Here is a 22,147-nt window from a genome sequence, read left to right as displayed (position 1 = left end):
TTTAATGCCACTGGGAATAACTTGAGTCACTGGACTCCTGTCGCACAAAATATCTGTCCAGAGAGCTCTGTTTCTGGCGTTTCTTTAAAATTTACAACATTGTCATTGTATGTGTTACCAACATGGCCTGCAACAGCTTTGTCAGGGTGAAGTTCATCCATAAATGTTTGCACTTCAGTCCACTTTGCACAAATGTCCTTAATCTTTGAAGAAGGCACCTTCCTCCATCTCTCTTCCTCCTCCTCTGAAGCAATTTCCTGAGCTGTGGTCTGTTGGTGTTGCAAATGAAGGTCTTGCAGCTCTGTATTGGTTAGCTCTTCATCAGGGTCCTTCACCAACTCTTCCACATACTCCAAACTCACATCCAACCCCCATGGAATTCCCCAGTGACACAATACTTTCCACAACTGGCATAGGCTCCTCAGGGTCAGCCCCAAACCCTTCAAAGTCCCTCTCTTGTACACATTCTGGCCACAATTTTCTCCAAGCAGAGTTCAAAGTCCTGCAAGTCACTCCCTCCCAAGCCTTACCTATGAGGTTTATGCAATGTAGGATATTGAAGTGTTCTTTCCAGAACTCTCTTAGGGTCAATTCAGTGTCTGAGGTCACTTCAAAGCACTTTTGAAACACTGCTTTGGTGTACATTTTTTTTGAAGTTTGAAATGATCTGCTGGTCCATGGATGGAGGAGAGGAGTTGTATTAGGGGGCAAGAACTTCACTGTGATGAAATGAAACTCCTCCACCATTTGCTCTTCCAAGTCTGGAGGATGAGCAGGAGCATTGTCCATTACCAGGAGGCACTTGAGTTTCAATTTATTTTCCAGGAGTTATTTCTTCACACTGGGGCCAAACACTTCATTAAACCAATCAAGGAAAATTTCCCTTGTGACCGATGCCTTACTGTTAGCCTTCCACATCACACACAATTTACACAATTTACTTTTGGCGACACTGTTTTTCTTAAACACTCTGGGATTTTCAGAGTGATACACCAGTAAAAGCTTCACTTTGCAATCCCCACTAGCATTACTACAAAACATGAGAGTTAGCCTGTCTTTCATAGGCTTGTGTCCTGCGAGTGCCGGTTCCTCCTGCGTGATGTAGGCCCTCTTTGGCATTTTCTTCCAAAACAGGCCTGTTTCGTCACAATTGAACACCTGTTGGGGTTTGAATTTTTCAGTGTCTACGTACCCCTTAAACTCCTGTACAAACTTCTCAGCTGCCCATTTGTCTGAACTGGTAGCCTCACCATGCCTTACCACACTGTGTATGCCACTACACTTCTTAACCCTTTGAGGGTCGACAGGCCCTCTCCGAAACTCGTTCTCAGGGTCGGCCAAATTTAAAAAAAAAAAAAATTATTTTCTCTTATGAAAAGATAGAGAATCTTTTCCCGATCATAAAGACACCAAAAGTTTGAAATTTGATAGAAAACTTACGGAATGATGCTCTCGCAAAGTTAGCGGTCTTGGCGATGTTTACGCATCGGCGATTTTGCCCACTTTGAGCCCCATTTTCGGCCAATTTCGCTGTACTAGTCGACAAAAAACATGAATATTTCGCTAGAACTCCATTTTTTCTATCGAATGGGTGCAAGAAACCACCCATTTATGAAATTCAACTATCCAGTACAGTGGTCAGAATTTAGCAATTTTGCCAATTTCACACAAATTTCAAAAGATGCCAATTTCCGAATAGGGTCCAGAATAAACAAGAAAGACATTCCTGGCACTAAAATGACATTTCCTCTAGTCATTAGTCACGTCTCAAGGCCCCTCTTATATTCTTTTGCTTTCCATTTTGAATTTTTATTCTCACAAAAAAATATAAGATTTACTGTTATGCAGACTACTACATTAGTGTATAAAATGGTATAAATATTATTGGTGCACTTGTGAAAGAATATTAGACTCACCAGTTGACGTGTATTGCATGCTTGGCACGATTTGTTTACTTTTGAAGTTTGGTAAAAATCGAACATTTCTGCTACTTTGAGCTCAATTTCAAGGCACCTTTCTTTGTAAAACCAGCCAAAATCATCTCAATTTCTATAATATGTTTTCCATTCTATAAAATGAGACCAAGAAAACTAGAATACAACAATAAATACCATACGAAAGTACACTGCAAAGTCGCTGATTTATTCCAAAAAAATGGTCAAAGTTTTTTTTTTCTCATTATGCACTGTGTGCTGCAGGATTTTTTTTAGACTGTGCACACTGACCACATAGACCCATTCTTTCATATGAAGGCCTACCAGCTTTCTCCCATTAGATTTGAGGCCGCTAGAATTTATGCGTACTAGTACGTCAAAAACCCCTACGCGTAAAACGTACTAGTACGACGAAAACCCTCAAAGGGTTAAATCTCTCAAACCAGCCTTTGCTGGCCTTAAAATCACAAACATCACCACTCGTTGCAAGCATTTTCTTTGAGGTCATCATGCAACTGCCTTGCCTTTTCACATATTATCGACTGCATAATGCTATCTCCTGCTAACTGTTTTTGGGTAATTCACACCAACAATAACCTCTCCACTTCTTCAAGGGTTTGCGATCTCTTTTTTGTCAGCATATCTACCCCTTTTGAAACAACAGCACACTTCATTTCCTTTCCCTTCGCCCCAATCGAAGTGATGGCTAAATGGGGTTTGCCACTCATCCTGGCAAGCTCTGTAACATGCATTCCACTCTCATATTTTTCAACAATTTCTTTCTTGAATTCGATCATGTTCCTCACTTTCTTTACCAAAGGGCTGGCACTAGCTTTCTTCAGGCCCATGGTGACTTGCTAAGCAGTTGCAAGCAGAAAAAAAATGGATTATTATGAAATCTATCATATGAACCCAAGGGGTGATGGTCACTCGCTGGTAAACAATGGCGCACCGAGTGTAAATGGCGCAAGAAACTGGCTTTGTGTGTGCACTGATGATGGATCGGATGGTCGCCGAATCACGAGGTCAGTCACGAACCATGAGGCTATATTTTGGCGAAAAAAGTTGCCAAAAGTCGGATTTCACGAAAGTAGCAGCTGCCGAACGGTGGGGATCAATGTATAAGATAGTCACTGATATTAGTAGACATTCTTTATTTGTTCGTCGTCCCTGTTTACTCCATCCCTTTTCTCTTCGCCTACATTCACTTTTGTCTTCTCTTCAGTTACCACCTTTCTATGTTCTAGCATCTCACTTTTCCCTACTTCCTTGGGAAGTTCCAATGGTTCATGTCTGTTCTTTCCCACTGCCATGCGCAAAAGTCCAACTGCCTACGGTGGCTTCTCGCTCTCTTTTTCTTAACCACTTCCAATCTCATTCTTATGCCATCGCAGTGTGCACCAATAGTTCCAAGTCTTCTGATGGCATCCGATTTGCAGTGGTGTTTCCAGACAGCGTCGTGCGAGGTCATTTATTATCCCTGGCTAGCATTTTTATGGCTGAATTGTATGCCATTCTTGTAGCACTTATCTGTGTTGCATCTATGGCTGTGTCACCATTTATGGTCATTTCAGACTCTCTTAGTTCTTTACAGGCTATATGAAAATTTGATACACCTCATCCCCTGGTTCTTTGTATCCAACTTTGGTTAAGCCATATCTCTAGCAAGCACAAAGATATTATTGTTTGTTGGGTCCCTGGTCATGTTGACATACAGGGCAATGAACAGGCAGACACTGGCGGTCAGCAGTACATGACCTCCCAGTTTCATGTAGAGGTGCTCCATTCACAGACTATTTTGCTATAATTGCTACCCACCTTCGCACCTGTTGGCAACAACGTTGGTCTGATCTGCTCTGTAATAAACTACATTCCATTAAACCGAGTATGTATAGGTTTCTGGCCATCTTCTTTATCATCAGTGTCGAGGTTGGGAGACTACTCTCTCCCGTCTTCGCATCGGCCACACTCGTCTTACTCACGGGTATCTCATGGAGAGGTGCCCTGTTCCACTCTGTGAGAATTGTCAGGTTCCAGTTTCTGTTAGTCATATTATGTTGGACTGGCCACTCTATCAACGAACACGCAGAATTTACCTCCAACGTCATCACTGCTCTACTGCCCTTACTTTACCCTCCCTTCTTGCTGATGGACCCTCCTTTAACCTAGACTCTCTCATTGACTTTTTGACAGCAACTGATTTACTGCACAAACTCTGATGATGATAACTCTAGCACTCCTCACAGCCCTTTCTACCTCAGTCTCTTGCTACCCTCTACCCCGGCACTATCCACTGCCCCGCTGCACTCCTTGCCCTAATAATCATCACTCTCTCTCTTGCTAACCAAAACCCCTGCATCCTTCCCTGCCCTGCTGTGCTGTATGACCCTTGTAGGTTTAGCACTTCTTTTTTATTATAATAATAACCTAGGATAACCCAACAAAATTAAAAAATATCTCTTGACAGGCTTGTCTTTGTGGATTACAAGAATGTAATACAGTGGAACCTCTACTTACGAGCGCATCCACATGCGAGTTTTTCCAGATACGAGCAGTCACTTGGTCGATTTTTTGCTTCCAGACATGAGCGAAATTTCCAGATGTGAGCAGGCCTCAAGGGAGGTTCCTTGATGCTGGTCAGGGGCTCTTGCTCTTGATCTAGGGAATCAGATCTCATTTGTTTGTTGGAGTATCTTACTAAAACTTGGGCAATGAATGATGGAAAAATGTTTCTTAAAGTACACCAAAATTGAAAAAAATTGGACCACAAATAACGGAGTTCACTTTTAAGCCATTAGCCACCCTTTAGCGGTATATTTTTGTATGGTTTTTATCGCTGTATTCTCATTTTTTTGGTCTCATTTGATAGAATGGAAGATACATTACAGAAATAGATATGTAGTATGATTTTCATTGGTTTCATGATGAAAAGCACCTTGAAATTGAGCTCAAAGTAGCAGAAATGTTCAATTTTTGCCGATGTTCAAGAGTAAACAATACCTGTCTGAGTGGCCACTCCAATATGTAGTCACGAATGGGTTGACATTATTTATACAATTATTACAATAATGCAGTAGTCTGCATAACAGTAAGCCTTCTGTTTTTTGAGTGAATAAAAATTCCAAATGGTAAGCAAGAGTATTATTATAAGAATATGTACATACTATTAAATAATAATAATAATAATAATATGTATAATATAATTATATACGTACAGTGGGGTAAAGGCTTCATTGGTTAGCACCAAAATTGGCTAACGGCTCACTTTGGCGAAAAAATATTGGCTCGGCTAATGCCAAATAACTCAAAGGGCTTTCATCCTGAATGTTTTCGCATGGCCTGAACAGGCCCGGCCACTCACAGCCAGTGTGCCATTGTTTACAAAGCCAGTGAGGACGATTCCAGGCATAAATGCAATGTATTTTGTATTCCATTGTTTTTAGTGCTTGTAACTGCTAAATAAGCCACCATGAGCCTCAAGAAAGCTTCTAGTGCCAACCCTGTGGTAAAAAGGGTAAGGTGTACTATCGAATTAAAGAAAGAGATAATTGCAAAGTACGAGAGTGGAGTGCGTATCTCGGAGTTGGAAAGGTTATACACTACGTATAACACCCCATTCAACCATCACTACTATCTTGGCCAACAAAAAGGCAATCAAGGAAGCTGTTGTTGTGAAAGGTGCAAGTATGCTTACAAAACAGAGATCGCAAATACTCGAAGATGTGGAGAGACTGTTGTTGGTGTGGATAAACGAGAAACAAGGCAGTTGCATGCAGATTTCATTAAGAAAATGCCTCCAAACAGTGCAACTATTGATAAATTTAAGGCCAGCAAAGCTGGTTTGAGAGATTTAAGAATCGTAGTGGCATACACAGGTGAGGCTGCCAGTTCTGACATAAAAGCGGCTGAAAAATTTAAACCCCAACAAGTGTTTAATTGTGATGAAACAGGCCTGTTTTGGAAGAAAATGCCAAACACGACCTACATTACTCAGAAGGAAAAGGCACTCCCAGGACACAAGCCTATGAAAGACAGGCTAACTCTAATGTTTTGTAGTAATGCTAGTGGGGATTGCAAAGTGAAGCCTTCACTCGTGTATCACTCTGAAAGTCCCAGAGTGTTCAAGAAAAACAATGTTATCAAGACTAAATTGTGTGTGATGTGGAGAGCAAACAGTCACTAGGGACATTTTCCTGGACTGGTTCTATGACATGTTTGGCCCCACTGTGAAAAAGTACCTCCTGGAAAATAAATTGTCACTCAAGTGCCTCCTGGTAATAGACAATGCTCCTGCTCATCCTCAGGACTTGCAAGAGCAAATTGCGGGGGAGTTGAGCTTTATCAAAGTGAAGTTTTTGCCTCCTAATACCACTCCTCTGCTCCAGCCCATGGACCAGCAGGTCATTTCAAACTTCAAAAAACTATACACCAAAGCAGTGTAAAATATCGACTTGGATGACAGCCAATAAACTTACACTTAACACTGACAAAACCTACTACATTATGTTTGGTAGCAGAGCAGGAGTTGCGCAAATTAACATTAAGATCGACAACACTCTAATTGCCAGACATAATGAGGGCAAATTCCTAGGCCTATACCTCGACAACAACCTGAATTTCAGCACCCATATCCAACACATAACCAAAAAAGTATCCAAAACAGTTGGGATCCTCTCCAAGATACGATACTACGTGCCGCAAAATGCCCTTCTCACACTGTACCACTCACTTATTTATCCATACCTCACCTATGCTATTTGTGCTTGGGGATCAACTGCAGCAACACACCTAAAGCCAATAATAACCCAACAAAAAGCCACAGTAAGAATAATCACTAAATCCCATCCCTGGCAACACACCCCCCCACTCTTCATAGATCTAAACTTACTCCCTGTTCAGTACATCCACACTTACTACTGTGCAATCTACATCTATAGGACCTTAAATTCCAATATTAACTTTGACCTAAAATGCTTTCTTGATAGTTGTGACAGAACCCACAGGTATAACACCAGATACAAACATCTCTATGACATTCCCCGTGTCCGACTAAACCTTTACAAAAATTCAATACATGTCAAAGACCCTAAAATCTGGAACACCCTACCTGAAAACTCTAGAGCTGCAGACACATTCATCACCTTCAAAACTACCATTAGAAAACATCTTATCTCCCTGATACACCCTGTCAACTAATTACACGAATACCACCTTGTGGTTCACACTTACACTCGCTCACCCATTTGACCATAAAAAGAAATATCAATCTCAATCTTAAAATAATGAATCCTAACTAGTCATAAGTTGGCCTGTGATACTCCAATACTGAAACTATGTATTGTGCCAAAACAAAAGCATTCACATTGCTAAACTCACAAACTAGTATTTAGTCACTTAGCCATAATACCAACTTACCTCATACTTTGTAATATTTTAAATTTAAGATTTAAACTAAGTTTGCCCGAAATGCCTAGCCATGCTAGGTGTTCTAGTGGTACACTCTGTAATTATTATTTTACTACATGTAAACCATACAATACCCATATTCTATAAACTCAGCATTGTAATTCTTATAGAGAATAAACTTTGAATTTGAATTTAAATTGAAAAGTGCTTTGAAGTGTACCTCAGACACTGAATTGGCCCCAAGAGAGTTCTGGAAAGATCACTTCAGTATCCTCAGTTACATAAACCTTATAGGTAAGGCTTGGGAGGGAGTGACTTGCAGGACTTTGAACTCTGCTTGGAGAAAATTGTGGCCAGAATGTGCACAAGAGAGGGATTTTGAAGGGTTGGGCTAACCCTCAGGAGACTATGCCAGTTGTGGAATCTATTGTGGCATTGGGGAAGTCCATGGGGTTGGAGGTTAGTGGCGAGGATGTGGAAGCATTGGTGGAGGACAACGATGAAGAGCTAACCACTACAGAGCTGCAAGAGCTTCAGGTGCAACAGCAACAGATCACAGCTCAGGAATGTGCTTCAGAGGAGGAGGAAGAGAGACGGAGGAAGTTGCCTTCATCAAAGATTAAGGAAATGTGTAGAATATGGACAAAGTTGCAAGCATTTATGGATGAATATTATTTTGACAGAGCTGTTGCAAGCCATATTGGCAACATGTATAATGACACTCTTGTGTCCCATTTTAAGGAAATCTTAAATGGACACGAGAAACAAAGCTCTCTGGACATATATTTTGTGCGACAGGGGTCCAGTGACTCTCAAGTTGCTCCCAGTGCCATTAAAAAACCAAGAAGGGAGGTAACCCCAGAAAAGGACTTGTTACCTGAAGTCTTTATGGAAGGGGATTCCCCTTCCAAACACTAGTACACTTTCATCCTCTCCCCTCCTCCCGTCTCATCACTCATCAACAAGTCCACAATAAAGGTACAGTGGTCCCTCAATAATCATCGGGCTCGATAGTCATCCTTTTCGGAAATCGTCGCGTTATTTTCGTCCAAACATTGGCTCGCAAATGGTCGGTTGATTCACTAATCATCGTTCATCCTGGACGCGTACTCACGGCTCTGAGCTGCCTCGGCCTCCTTTCCCAGCCAGTGTGCCATTGTTTACCAGTGAGCGACGGTCCCCTCACTTGTTCATACGAAATATTTCATAATATTCCTTTCATTTTAGTTCTTGCAAGTGCTAAATAAGCAACCATGGCTCCAAAGAAAGCTCCTAGTGCCAAGCCTTTGGTAAAGAAGGTGAGAAATACGATTGAATTTAAGAAAAACATCATTGAACAATATGAAAGTGGTGTACGTGTGGCCGAACTGGCCAGGATGTATAACAAACCCCATTCAACCATATCTTCCATAGTGGCAAAGAAAATGGAAATCAAGGAAGCTGTTGTTGCTTGGAGAAAATTGTGGCCATATTGTGTCCACAAGAGGGATTTTGAAGGGTTTGTGACTGACCCTGATGAGCCTATGTCAGTTGTGAAATCTACTGTGGCATTGGGGAGTTCCATGGGGTTTGATGTGAGTTTGGAGGATGTGGAAGAGTTGGTGGAGGACCACAACAAAAAGCTAACCACTGACGAGCTGCAAGAGCTTCAGCAGGAACAGCAACAGATCGCAACTCAGAATCTTGCTGCAGAGGAGGAGGAAGAGAGACAGAAGAAGGTGCCTTCTTCAGAAATTAAGGAGATTTTTGAAATGTGGGGTAGGATGGAAAGATTTATGGAGAAACATCATCTTGAGAAGGATGCTGCAAGCCATATCGGCAACTTGTACAGTGACAGTCTTGGCCCATTTTAGGGAAGTTTTAAAGAGACGCCAGAAACAGAGCTCTCTGGACACTTTTTTTGCGAGACAGGACTCCAGTGACTCTCAAGCTGGTCCTAGTGGCATTAAGAAACAGAGAAGAGAAGTATGTAACCCCAGAAAAGGACTTGGTACCTGATCCAATAACTAATCCAATCTCTCTCCTCGTCCAGTCTTCCATACACTAAGAAGAATTGCCAATAAAAGTAAGTGTTATGCTGTTAATGTTTCATTCATCATGTCCCATTGCACTGTTTATGTACTACACCTATATTTCATGTAAAATTTTTTTTTGTTTTAATACTTTTGGGTGTCAGGAACGGATTAATTGTATTTACATTATTCCTTATGGGGAAAATTTATTCGAAAATCGTCTATTTCGATAATTGTCGCACTTCCAGGAATGGATTAACAATGGTAAATGAGGGACCACTGTAAGTGTCATTTCAGTATTGTTTATTGTGCATGTATCATTGTTTTCTGTGTAGGGAAATGTATAGTTCGTGTAAAAAAACTTATTTTGTTTAATACTTTTGGGTGTCTGGAATGGATTAATTGGATTTCCATTATTTCTTATGGGGAAAATTAATTCTGCTAAAGGCTAGCTCTCTGGAACGTATTAAAGGCATTACCTGAGGGTACACTGTAATAATATTAGTAGTATAATATAAATTATTATAAGAATACATACTAATAAATAATAATGTTATTTTTATTTATTTATTATCACACTGGTCGATTCCCACCAAGGCAGGGTGGCCCGAAAAAGAAAAACTTTCACCATCATTCACTCCATCACTGTCTTGCCAGAAGAGTGCTTTACATTACAGTTTTTAAACTGCAGGCACTGTACTTCCCATCTCCAGGACTCAAGTCCGGCCTGCCGGTTTCCCTGAACCCCTTCATAATAATATGTATAATATAATAATTATATACGTAATAATATACGTAATATAAATTATTATAAGAATACATACATACTAATAACTAATAATAGTAATAATACTATAAGTGAGTTTCAGATCGCCACCATGAGATGGCGTGGTGGCGATCTAAACAACACTCAGTCCACATGTGCTTAACTTGCAGTGGAGGGAAATTCTCATGTTTTCCTTATGTGTGCAGTTATTTTGCAAAATTTCTTGTTTCTAACCATGGGTCCTAAAAAAAAGCAAGTGAAAAGGACAGTACTGAGAAGAAAAGAGGATGATTTACATGGAATCAAAGCAGTGAATAGTGAAGTGATAAAGTGTAGAATTATTATTACTGTTTTCCTTATGAAACTATGGTGTTATCTAATGCAGTTTGCCTTACAAACACTCCATTTTCTGTTATTATAACAGCATGGGAAGGTAGTCAAGAGCAGGAATGGCCGCTGTGGTGCTGCTGCCTCCACTACCACTACTCACATACATAATATTTCATTCATTCTAGTGTATATATCATGTTTCTTTGTTATTAATATTGTTTATTATGTCATATTAGATGAACTATGATAGATAAATAAGCCATAGAGTTGATATTAGGGAAATTATTGAAGTATTTTGTTGTGCCTTCTGAGAAACGGAACAAATTACTGTAATTGCATTTCAATTAATTTAAGTGAGGAAAATTGACTCTGCAAACGAGCAAATCCAGATGCAAGCAAGGTCACGGAATGGATTAAATTCGTAAGTAGAGGTTCCCCTGTATATCAGTACAAAATAATAATATAACCTCAAAATATTTTTCCTACTCATAAGCCATCAGAAAGAAGCAAGCATAAATGCAGCCACCTCATGTAAATTAAGATAGGAATTTAGAACTGTACTAAATTACTTGACCTAATAAAAGGAGATACTGTAGCTAAATAGCCTTTCCATGGTGATCTTACGAGATTGAATAGTTATCCACAAGTCCATAAAGCTGAGGCTTCAGCAGCAGCTTCTGTGCATCTGGGGTGATAAAACCAGCAGCAATACCTGTAGTGGTATTGGCTCCAATCTTGGCTACCGTGGGCACTATCACCTGGTCCACAATGTGCAGAACCTGTCAAGTTCACAATTGTGTTTTAAAATGCACACATTTAAAAATTTCTTACATAAACTAATATGAATATATTTTAAGCTATGAATTAAATAAGTTTCCAGTTAAATACATTGAAGTTCTTGTTATAGTATGAGATTAGATTTTTAAACTTAATTTATTTCAAGATTCAGAGCACTCTAGTGAGCATGACCTGAACTGTGCATCATAATAATTCACAAGTATTAATAAAATAGAAAAATAAAGGTTACTTCCAAATGGTATGCCAGAAAAGGAAGATGAGGTGTCTGAGAGAAAGAAGGAAGCAATGGCAATAGTTCTGGTCAAGCAGTTCATAGTAACCATCGGTGAAAATGCAAGTATACTTTAGTGCATTGAAAGCAAAAAGTGTGAAACCACTTGACAAAAAATATACCAAGGTTAGAAAAGGAAAGTATTTTTCAGCCTTAGTCTGAGACCCTCTTCAGCTGATTTAGGAAGATGTGTATGACATATAGATCTCTTTTATTTGTCTATTTTTCTATCCAACTGGTTTCTCACTTTTCACTGATGAGTGTTTATAAATGAATTCTTATTTCCAAAAAGTACAAAATTAGAAGACAAGCATTTCATACATGTTGGAAAGCCCCTAATTATGTAGAACATTTCAGGTAGACTAAAACTAAGAACTGAAAACTACTTGGCATTGTATAATTGAATTAAGACTATGTGAAAGCTAAGTTAAATATAATAAAGGTATCTTAAGATTAGATTATAATTGTAATGACCATTGTAAGTAATTAAACTCTATGTTAAAACACTAATGTTGATCTGAAGAGATAGTGATACAAAACTGCATTGACAATTTTAGTGATAAGCAGATTGCATTAGTTTTTTTTCTTTTTTAATACATTAGCCATTTCCCACCAAGGCAAGGTACCGAAAAGTGAAACACTTTCACTATCATTCACACACAAATCACTGTCTTTGCAGAGGCGCTCAAATATGACAGTTTAGATGTCACTCGAAACAGCCAACATCCCAAACCCCTCCTTTAAAGTTCAAGCATTGTACTTCCCACCTCCAGGATTCTGGCTTACTGGTTTCCCTAACACTTCACAAAATATTACCCTGCTCACACTCCAACAGCACGTCAGGTCCCAAAAACGGGTTCTCTCTATTCACTCCTAACATGCTCACATATGCCTGCTGCATGTCCAAGCCCCTTGCACACAAAACTTCTTTTACTCCCCCCCCCTCCATCCTTTCCTAGAACAACCTCCACCCCTCCTCCCCTCCACTACAGATTTATACACACTCCAAGTCATCCTATTTTGCTCCATCCTTTCTAAATGACCAAACCATCTCAATAACCCCTCTCCAGTCCTCTGAATAATACATTTAGTAACCCCACACTGCCTCGTAATTTCCAAACTATGAATTCTCTACATGATATTTACACCACACATTGCCCTTAGTCACGACATCTCCACTGCCTCCAGCCTCCTCCTTGCTGCAGCATATACAACCCATTAGATATGTATATATTAGGCATGTAGTATATGTTAGACATTTATATTCAATCTACGTATATTCACGTCAGATTCAAGATGTGTTTTTGAAGCACTTGGCAGAGAGGGAACTTTTTGATTCTTGTATTTTGTGTTCTGTATTTTTGGTCCTTTTATTTGCATGAGTTTCTACTCAGGCCGAATCAAACGTGTGAAATTAGTTATTTGTTCCTTGTATTGTGCTGTGCATTCTATTGAAGTTTTCAAGAAGTTTTAGTATTGGGTTGATATCTGCATTAAGTGTTCTGTATGCATATAGAATACACAGTAGTATGTGTAGATGTTTTGTATGTTAGAATAAGATTAAACTTTTGAATAGTAAGGGTGTGTTGTCTACAATCCGAGTGATCATTCTAATAGCAAACTTGAGATGTGATGTGTTTTAGGTAGTTTGCTCTTGTTGATCCCCATGCACCTATACAAAAGTTAGGTAAAGACAGAATAGAGAGTAGTACAGGGTGAGTAGTGTTTGAGGTACATAGTAACATCTTTTAGGAATTTATAAAAATATGTCCTAGATGTAAGTGTTCACCTCTATTTGACTGAAGAAGCCTGCTGTACAGGTGAAACTTTCTGGAAATAACAAAGCCAATGTTGTGCTTGTCATGTTCATTTACAGTACTTGTTAATATTGTATATCATTAATGATATACTTTCTGGAAATAATGAAATCAGTGTTGTTTGTGTCTTGTTTATATACCATTAATACAATGATATACTCTCCGGAAATAACGAAACCAATACGTATCTTGTTCATGCACTTGTTAATGCTGTATATCATTAATACAATACATAGGTTACCTGTTTGGTGCCCTCCTCATTAAAAGCTATGTGGTTGGCATCAATGATCTTGGCATTGTTAATGTAGTAATTAAAATTTTCCCAGCCCTTGATGGCTGGATTCCCGGAAGGCAGGCGCGACACATATACCCGAGGGTTGCCCGACAGCTCAGTGTTCAACTCATCTGGCATCTCCTGCACCATGTATGGTAGATTCACTGAAATGAGCAGATCATGAGATGAAATCTAGTTATGGAAAGCTGCACCTAAACAGCATGTCAAAAATATCAGTCACACTATCACTATTACTAAATTAAAGTTATACAATACATATAGTACAGAAAAAAAGCAAAATTACCCACCAAAAACTCATTTTCTCTAAGTTACTTTTTAATTGTGATTATTTTTCTTAATGGCCATTTTCTGTCAAGGCAGGGTGACCCAGAGAAGAAAACACATGCCGACAGATTCCCTCCAACTGCAACATCTCCACCCCTCCTTCAGAGCACAGGCACTGGCCCTCCTACCTTTAGGATTCAAGTCTGGCTAAACGGTTTTCCTAAATCTCTTCATAAATGTTACCTTGCTCACACTCCAACAGCATGTCCTTTTTTCTTCATCTGTACATTTTACTATGCTCGCTTTCTACATCTAACTTTTAGGCTTTCTCAGTGGTATATATTTTACATACATCTAATAAGCTTCTGTATACAGCTTTTAGGGTGTTCATGACTGCTTTCTCAGCCTCCACTGGTAAGGTGAACCCTGCTATCCTGATGGAGCCTCCATGGGTATGTGGTGAGCCCTCCATCCTGGTGGAACCTCCAAGGGTATGCAGTAAGTCCTGTCAGCCTGGTGGAGCCTCCACAGGTATATGGTGAGCCCTGCCATCCTGGTGGACCCTCCACGGGTATGAGGTGAGCCCTGCAAGCCTGGTGGACCCTCCACTGGTATGAGGTGAGCTCTGCTATCCTGGTGGAGCCTCCATGGGTATGTGGTGAGCCCTGCCAGCCTGGTGGAGCCTCCACGGGTATTTGGTGAGCCCTGCCAACCTGGTGGAGCCTCAACGGTTATGTGGTGAGTCCTGCCAGCCTGGTGGAGCCTCCACGGGTATGTGGTGAGCCCTGCCAGCCTGGTGGAACCTCCATGGGTATATGGTGAGCCCTGCCAGCCTGGTGGAGCCTCCACGGGTATGTGGTGAGCCCTGCCAGCCTGGTGGAGCCTCCAAGGGTATGCAGCAAGTCCTGCCAGCCTGGTGGAGCCTCCACAGGTATATGGTGAGCCCTTCCATCCTGGTGGACCCTCCACGGGTATGAGGTGAGCCCTGCCAGCCTGGTGGACCCTCCACTGGTATGAGGTGAGCCCTGCCATCCTGGTGGACCCTCCAAAGGGATGAGGTGAACTCTGCCATCCTGGTGGAGCCTCCATGGGTATGTGGTGAGCCCTGCCAGCCTGGTGGAGTGTCCACGGGTATATGGTGAGCCCTGCCAGCCTGGTGGAGCCTCCACGGGTATGTGGTGAGCCCTGCCAGCCTGGTGGAGTCTCCACGGGTATGTGGTGAGCCCTGCCAGCCTAGTAGAGCCTCCACGGGCATGGATAATGCTCCACAATTTATGAGCAGTTACATACGAGCCGATATTGGAATGGTCCAGATATCGACAGATAAAGCGTGTTGTGATACAAGTCCATGGAGAGGGCAGAGTAAGGGGTTGAAGACTGTAAGGCCAGGAGGCAGGGGTTGAAGGCTGTAATGTCAAAGGGCAGGGGTTGAATGCTGTAACGTCAGAGGCAGGGATTGAAGGCTGTAAGGTCAGGGATTGAAAGCTGTAAGGTCAGGGGGCACGGGCTGAAGGCTGTTAAGGTCAGGGGGCAGGGGTTGAAGGTTGTAAGGTCAGGGGGCAGGGGTTAGTGTGTGAGGGGGGTGTTGGAGGGTGATGGGGGAAAGGGGTTGACGGTTGAGGGGACGAAAGCCGGTTGGAGGGTGTGAAGGGATATGGGAGGGGAGGGCGAAGGCTGTAAGAGGAAGGATAAATTCCTTGTGCATTTGTTAAGATGGGCATCAGTGTGTACAAACTGAGTAAGCGTAACACTCTTGTTCTTCTATCACTTTGGCTGGATTTAACAGGTGACTTACTGTAGCCAGGGGAAAAATAAGTACAGTATAATGCCTATCATAAGTAGTACTTAGATTTTGCCACCGAAGTGGTTAGTTTATTGTGCACCCCATATCCATCCTGTGGATACACAAAAGGCCTAGGAACTAGGACCCAAAAGGGTTAACAGACGTACATTTGGATTTATATCTGCAGTTCACTTATCTGTTACAAGCAAATTTAGGAAATTTGCTTAGTATGTCTGATATCATATTTTCATTAATAAGATATCTTGACATGTCACATAGGTTATTTTACTCTCTCTGTATTCCTGAGTAAGTGGACAATTAAGCACATAGTGTTCAAGAGAATGATCATATGCCTGACCAAATAATTTGCATTTAATTTGATCATCTGTGTGTCTCCCAAACTGTCAGAAGTACTTGTAACCAAGCCTAAGCCTGGCCATTACAACATCAGTCAGTCTGTTCATACTGTATTGTTCCATAAACATACTTATCTACGTTCATGTTATCATAGTGGGTTATAGATCTACTCAGCCTTCCAACTGCATTCCTATAACAATCATTTCCATTATTTACTTCTCTCCTAATATTATTCTTAATGCTAGACACAGATATACCAAAGTTATATTCTACATTCTCCTTCCGGGTACTCTTCTTGGCTAACATATCAACTTTATCATGAGGGAGTAACCCAAAGTATGATGGGATCCATGGCAATTGTACATTAATTCCTTTGTCCCGGATTTTTGAGTATCTGTACCTGGTTTCTCCAATGAGCATGTTGTTGGAGTCCTTATACGAGTCAAGAGCACTCGATGACATAGAATCAGTAATGATGATAGTCAAGCTTATGCCATAGGTTAGCTATAGCGCCATTAGGATTGCAAACAATTCAGTTTGCAGTGTAGACGCCCAGTTGTTAATTCTTATGCCTAGTTCAACAAGTTTATTATCGTTCCTAACTAGGGAGGTGGTAACAATTTCAGATGCAGCCCTGTCAGAAGACTCCTGTTTAGATCCATCAGTGTATTTAACTTGTGATAACTTATTACTACCAGCCAGGCGAGAAATTTCTTCTCGAGCAGTTGCTTTAACAAGTGATTTAAGGGACTACTAGCAATGAGCTTCTTGGGAGGAGCTTGCAGGTATGTGATATTAACCTGGAGTTTACCTGGAGAGAGTGTGCCCGGTCTGTGACCAGGCCTCCTGGTGGATCAGAGCCTGATCAACCAGGCTGTTACTGCTGGCTGCATGCAATCCAACATACGAGCCACAGCCCGGTTGGTCAGGTACCGACTTTAGGTGCTTGTCCAGTGCCAGCTTGAAGACTGCCAGGGGTCTATTGGTAATCCCACTTATGTATGCTGGGAGGCAGTTGAACAGTCTCGGGCCCCTGACACTTATTGTATTGTCTCTTAACGTGCTAGTGACACCCCTGCTTTTCATTGGGGGGATGTTGCATCGTCTGCCAAGTCTTTTGCTTTCGTAGTGAGTGATTTTCGTGTGCAAGTTCGGTACTAGGTGTATATAATCATGTATCTCTCCCGCCTGTGTTCCAGGGAATACAGGTTCAGGAACTTCAAGCGCTCCCAGTAATTGAGGTGTTTTATCTCCGTTATGCGAGCCGTGAAGGTTCTCTGTACATTTTCTAGGTCAGCAATTTCACCTGCCTTGAAAGGTGCTGTTAGTGTGCAGCAATATTCCAGCCTAGATAGAACAAGCGACCTGAAGAGTGTCATCATGGGCTTGGCATCCCTAGTTTTGAAGGTTCTCATTATCCATCCTGTCCTTTTTCTAGCAGCTGCGATTGATACAATGTTATGAACACATCTTCCATGGAGGGGTTAGTTAGTTTAATATGTTTATTATGCACCCCATTCCCATCCTGTGGGCGGTAGTCAAAAGATTACAGAGGTACATAATTGGTCCAGGGACTGGACTCCAAAGTTTTGATAGCTGAGCAAGTTACAGAGGTAATGAATTCACAATTTACAAAGGTAATGAACTCACAATTTACAAAGGTAATGAACTCCAGGTAGGTCTGGTCACAATCATGACAAGTTACAAAGGTATTTACAGATTACAGAGGTACGTAATGGGTCCAGGGACTGGGCCCCCAAAGTTTTGATAGCTGAACTAGGTACAAAGGTAATGAGCTCACAAGTTACAAAGGTAATGAATTCTGTAAGAATGGTTACTTACGTTTATACATGGCTACAATCATGAACAAATTATAGTGTAATGAGCAATTCACACTTCCACACCCGGCCACAACTGTAATGAGTTATTGGTGCAAATATTGATTGTTGAGTCACACACACACACACACACACACACACACTGTAGACAGCCTGTACTGTCTGCACAGACAGCCCCTGCTGTCTGCTAGCTTAGTTCATATTTTGCGCCATGCTGGTGCTGCCACCTAGAGGCCTTGCCACTTCAGTATGCCCAGACTTGCCTCCGCCTCACTCACACAGCGGCCTAGCAGCAAGACACAAGGCCTCCCAGCTCTCTCTCGTGGGATGGCCCTGCCCGGGCCATGGGCACAAACACACAAGCCTGTGTACCCACTACGACATTATTAATAAACAAAGAAGCCTCCGAAGACGTATCATTAACCACCTGCTTGCAGCACCTACCAAACAAGCCCGTTATAATTGGAGGAAGAGGGATGAAGTCATCTTCACTTCATCATCCCATGCAAGAAGCATCCGTCTCTCAACAAGTTATCCTGATGTCGTGTCTGCACGTTTGAGCATCCAGACACAGGTACAAGCAGGATCCAGGCCGAAATTTGCCGAAATTCTCCGAGAATTGTAAGTGGCGTCACAGTGAGCCCACGCTACAGTGACTCCACGCTACAGTGTCCCACGCTGTTTCTCAAGTCACGTGTTCAGCGTCACTTGTATGTTGCTGTTGTTGTTGTTCAGCTCAGCACAGCCGTTTCAGCAAGCCAGTTAGTTTAATATGTTTATTATGCATCCCATACCCATCCTGTGGGCGGCAGTCAAAAGATTACAGAGGTACATAATTGGTCCAGGGACTGGACTCCAAAGTTTTGATAGCTGAGCAAGTTACAAAGGTAATGAACTAGATCCGGTCATAATCATGACCAAGTTACAAAGGTAATGAGCTCCAGGTAGAGCTGGTCACACTCATGAATAATTGCAAAGGTAATGAATCATAAACACATTAATCATGAGAATTTACAAAGGTAATGAGCTCCAGGTAGAGCTGGTCAAAATCATGACAAGTTTCAAAGGTAATGAATGATAAACACGTTATCACATGATTACAATCATAGACAAATTACAGAGTAATGAGCAGTTAACAAACAACTTGGCGTCCACCAGGACGTTGCCATGTCCCTAGGGGAGCTCTCCATCGGGCTGTTAACGGAGTCACTGACTTCTTGGACCTCTTGGGGAGGGTCGATGGTGCTCGTGCAAGCAGCAGATCCCAGGGCAACTTGCTGCTGTTTGCAATGGCTGTCTGCTGAGGAGAGACAGACACCTAGCAACATCTGTTGTTGGGGCAATGGATGAATTCCCTGCTATGTTTCAGCAAGCCAGAGGTGAGTTTTGTGGTGATTTCTGCGTCCAGTGTGAGTTCTCTACGTATTTGTGGGTGGGGGAGGAGAGGAGAGGTAGTGGCTGTTCCTCACCTTGCCCATGCTCGCCCTACTCACGCTCACCCGTCTACCATACACCACTCACCACTGCCCACTCCATCTGCTGTGTTTTCTGCTGTTTTTCGTGTGATTCATTGCCAGAGCTGTGTATCCGAGTGCCCGAGGCCACTCGAAGCTACGTGGACCAGCATGCCACGTAGATCACGATGCCACGGGGATCACGACGCCACGTGGGTGTGGGCGATGTCACGTAGACCTACGAGCTACGTGAGTTACCAGATGTCCCAAGGCCTCATGCTGTGGTCTGCTGCCAGCATCACATTGACGTCACCCACGATGCTGCCCGACTTCATGACGTCATGATGTCTGCCTGACGTCACCTCGAGATGTCTGCTGACGTCACCTCGAGATGTCTGCTGACGTCACCTCAAGATGTCTGCTGACGTCAGTGCTGCTGACGTCATCACACCTGACATCACATGATGTCACATCGAGTGTTTCTAGTAATTATTTTAATATTGTCGAGAAGATTGAGAGAAGATATATGTCGTGTTAATTAATTCCTCTCAGTCAGTGTTCCCACATTTTAGTATATGTCTTAGTGTCAGTTTTATGCACAGAAAAGCATCATTTGCTAGTTTAAGCCATGTTGTACCGCGGTGTGTGTAAAGTTTCCGTGTGTCCAGTGAGGTCTGAGCCAGACCTGAGTAGCACCACTGTGTTAAGTCACCCGTGTGACCAGTGTGTTTGACAGCTGATTACTCAGCCCTGAGCGTATGAGCCCTCTTGTACAGAAAGCTTTTATGCTCGTCGCTCGTGATGTTCTGCAGAATCGTACCTGCTACAATTCCCATCGAGATTTGTTTCACTTCACCTCCAGACCGTCAGAGTGCAGTTATATGTAGAGAAACAAGTCTGGGGACGCTTAGACTAACCTCTGCTATAACTCCAACTGTGGAGAGATGATACTCGCCAAGCCGCAGTTAGGCCTGTCGGCAGGCGCTGTGTCAGCCTCGTGTCACAAGCTTCAGTGAGCAGCCTGCACAAAGAAGATGTCACTTTGACTGTTAGCTCTCTCACTGCAGTCTAGTGTATGATGTTACGACTCCCAGATGTTTTGCCCAGTCGTCTGCCATGACTCGCTCCACAACTCGCTCCACGCTCACCGGCAGTGACAGCCCAGTGACAGTACCAGTCGAGAAGTGTCCTCCTGAGTCACTTGCCAGAAGTCCTGCCCAGTTGCCAAGTTTTGTCGACGCCTCACTCGAGGGCACCAGCATGTCGTGCCCCAGGTTGAGTGAAACCTGCAGCGACTCCTACGATGACTGCTTCACCGTTCCAGAGGAGACCTTACCCTGTTACGTCATAGCTCAGCCGCAGCGATGTCTCCTGTGTTGCAGTATCTGTCCAGACACAGGAAGGCGTGCAGTGATGCCCTTCGATGCTCACTGCCTTTGACCACGATGTTTAGCACACCCACAGGTTTTTTTTCTTCCCTCCCTGTAGGAAGTTTTTTTTCCATGTTCATATGTATATATATGTTGTTATTTTGTGTTCTGTGCCCTGTTCCTACAAGAGAGAGACCGAGTTTCTTTTACTACCAGTATTGTCGCGTCGGGACGACGCGTGGTAGGTGGCCGAGCGTATGTAGACAGCCTGTACTGTCTGCGCAGACAGCCCCTGCTGTCTGCCAGCTTAGTTCATATTTCGCGCCATGCTGGTGCTGCCACCTAGAGGCCTTGCCACTTCAGTATGCCCAGACTTGCCTCCGCCTCACTCACACAGCGGCCTAGCAGCAAGACACAAGGCCTCCCAGCTCTCTCTCGTGGGATGGCCCTTCCCGGGCCATGGGCACAAACACACAAGCCTGTGTACCCACTACGACATTATTAATAAACAAAGAAGCCTCCGAAGACGTATCATTAACCACCCGCTTGCAGCACCTACCAAACAAGCCCGTTATAACACACACACACACACACACACACGCAACCACAAATAGGTGAGTACACACACAGACACACACACACACACACACACAGTTTAGTTTAATATCTTTATTATGCACCCCATACCCATCCTGTGGGCGGTAGTCAAAAGATTACAAAGGTACATAATGGGTCCAGTGACTGGACCCCAAAGTTATGATAGCTGAACTAGTTACAAAGGTAACGAACTCCAGGTAGATCTGGTCACAATCATGGCAAGTTACAGAGGTAATGAATCAGCCTCACTCCTATACATGGTTACAGTCATGAACAAATTACAAAGTAATGAACCACTGATACGTCCACACCTGGTCACAATTGTAATGAGTTATAAATACAAATATTAAGTGGATCATACACACACGAGGGCGCACGCACGGACATGTGCACACGAGCGTACAAATATATGCATACACACAAGGATGCACACACACACACACACACACACACACACACACACACACACACACACACACACACACATACACCCTCACACACACACACACACACACCCACACACACACACACCCTCACACACACCCACACACACACCCACACACACACACACACACACACACACCCACACACACACACCCACACACACACACACCCACCCACACACACACCCACACACACACCCACACACACACCCCCCCACCCACCCACACCCACACACACACACACACACACACACGTACACACACACGTACACACACGTACACACACACACACACACGCGTACTCATATACAACAGGCCTAGTGTCTAATTGACATGTGCCTAGGACAAAATGGTAACTAACACACCCACACACACACACACACACACACACACACACACACACACACACACA

General features: G+C 42.7%; 1 protein-coding gene across 1 annotated transcript in view; it reads right to left on the bottom strand.

Moving 5' to 3' along the window:
- Positions 1-22,147, bottom strand: part of LOC128684344 (fasciclin-1-like) — a 250,303-nt gene that overhangs the window by 170,838 nt on the left and 57,318 nt on the right. The window contains exons 3-4 of the mRNA XM_070098288.1: positions 13,576-13,772; positions 11,073-11,227 (exon numbers count right to left, since the gene is read on the bottom strand). Of these exons, the coding sequence (XP_069954389.1) occupies positions 11,073-11,227; positions 13,576-13,772 (352 nt within the window). The remainder of the gene's footprint in view (positions 1-11,072; positions 11,228-13,575; positions 13,773-22,147) is intronic.

Source organism: Cherax quadricarinatus, chromosome 4, assembly GCF_038502225.1.
Source record: "Cherax quadricarinatus isolate ZL_2023a chromosome 4, ASM3850222v1, whole genome shotgun sequence".
In the NCBI taxonomy this organism is placed as follows: Eukaryota; Metazoa; Arthropoda; class Malacostraca; order Decapoda; family Parastacidae; genus Cherax; species Cherax quadricarinatus.
The sequence above is the reverse complement of the archived record's forward strand: the minus strand, read 5'-3'. Positions and strand labels throughout refer to the sequence as shown.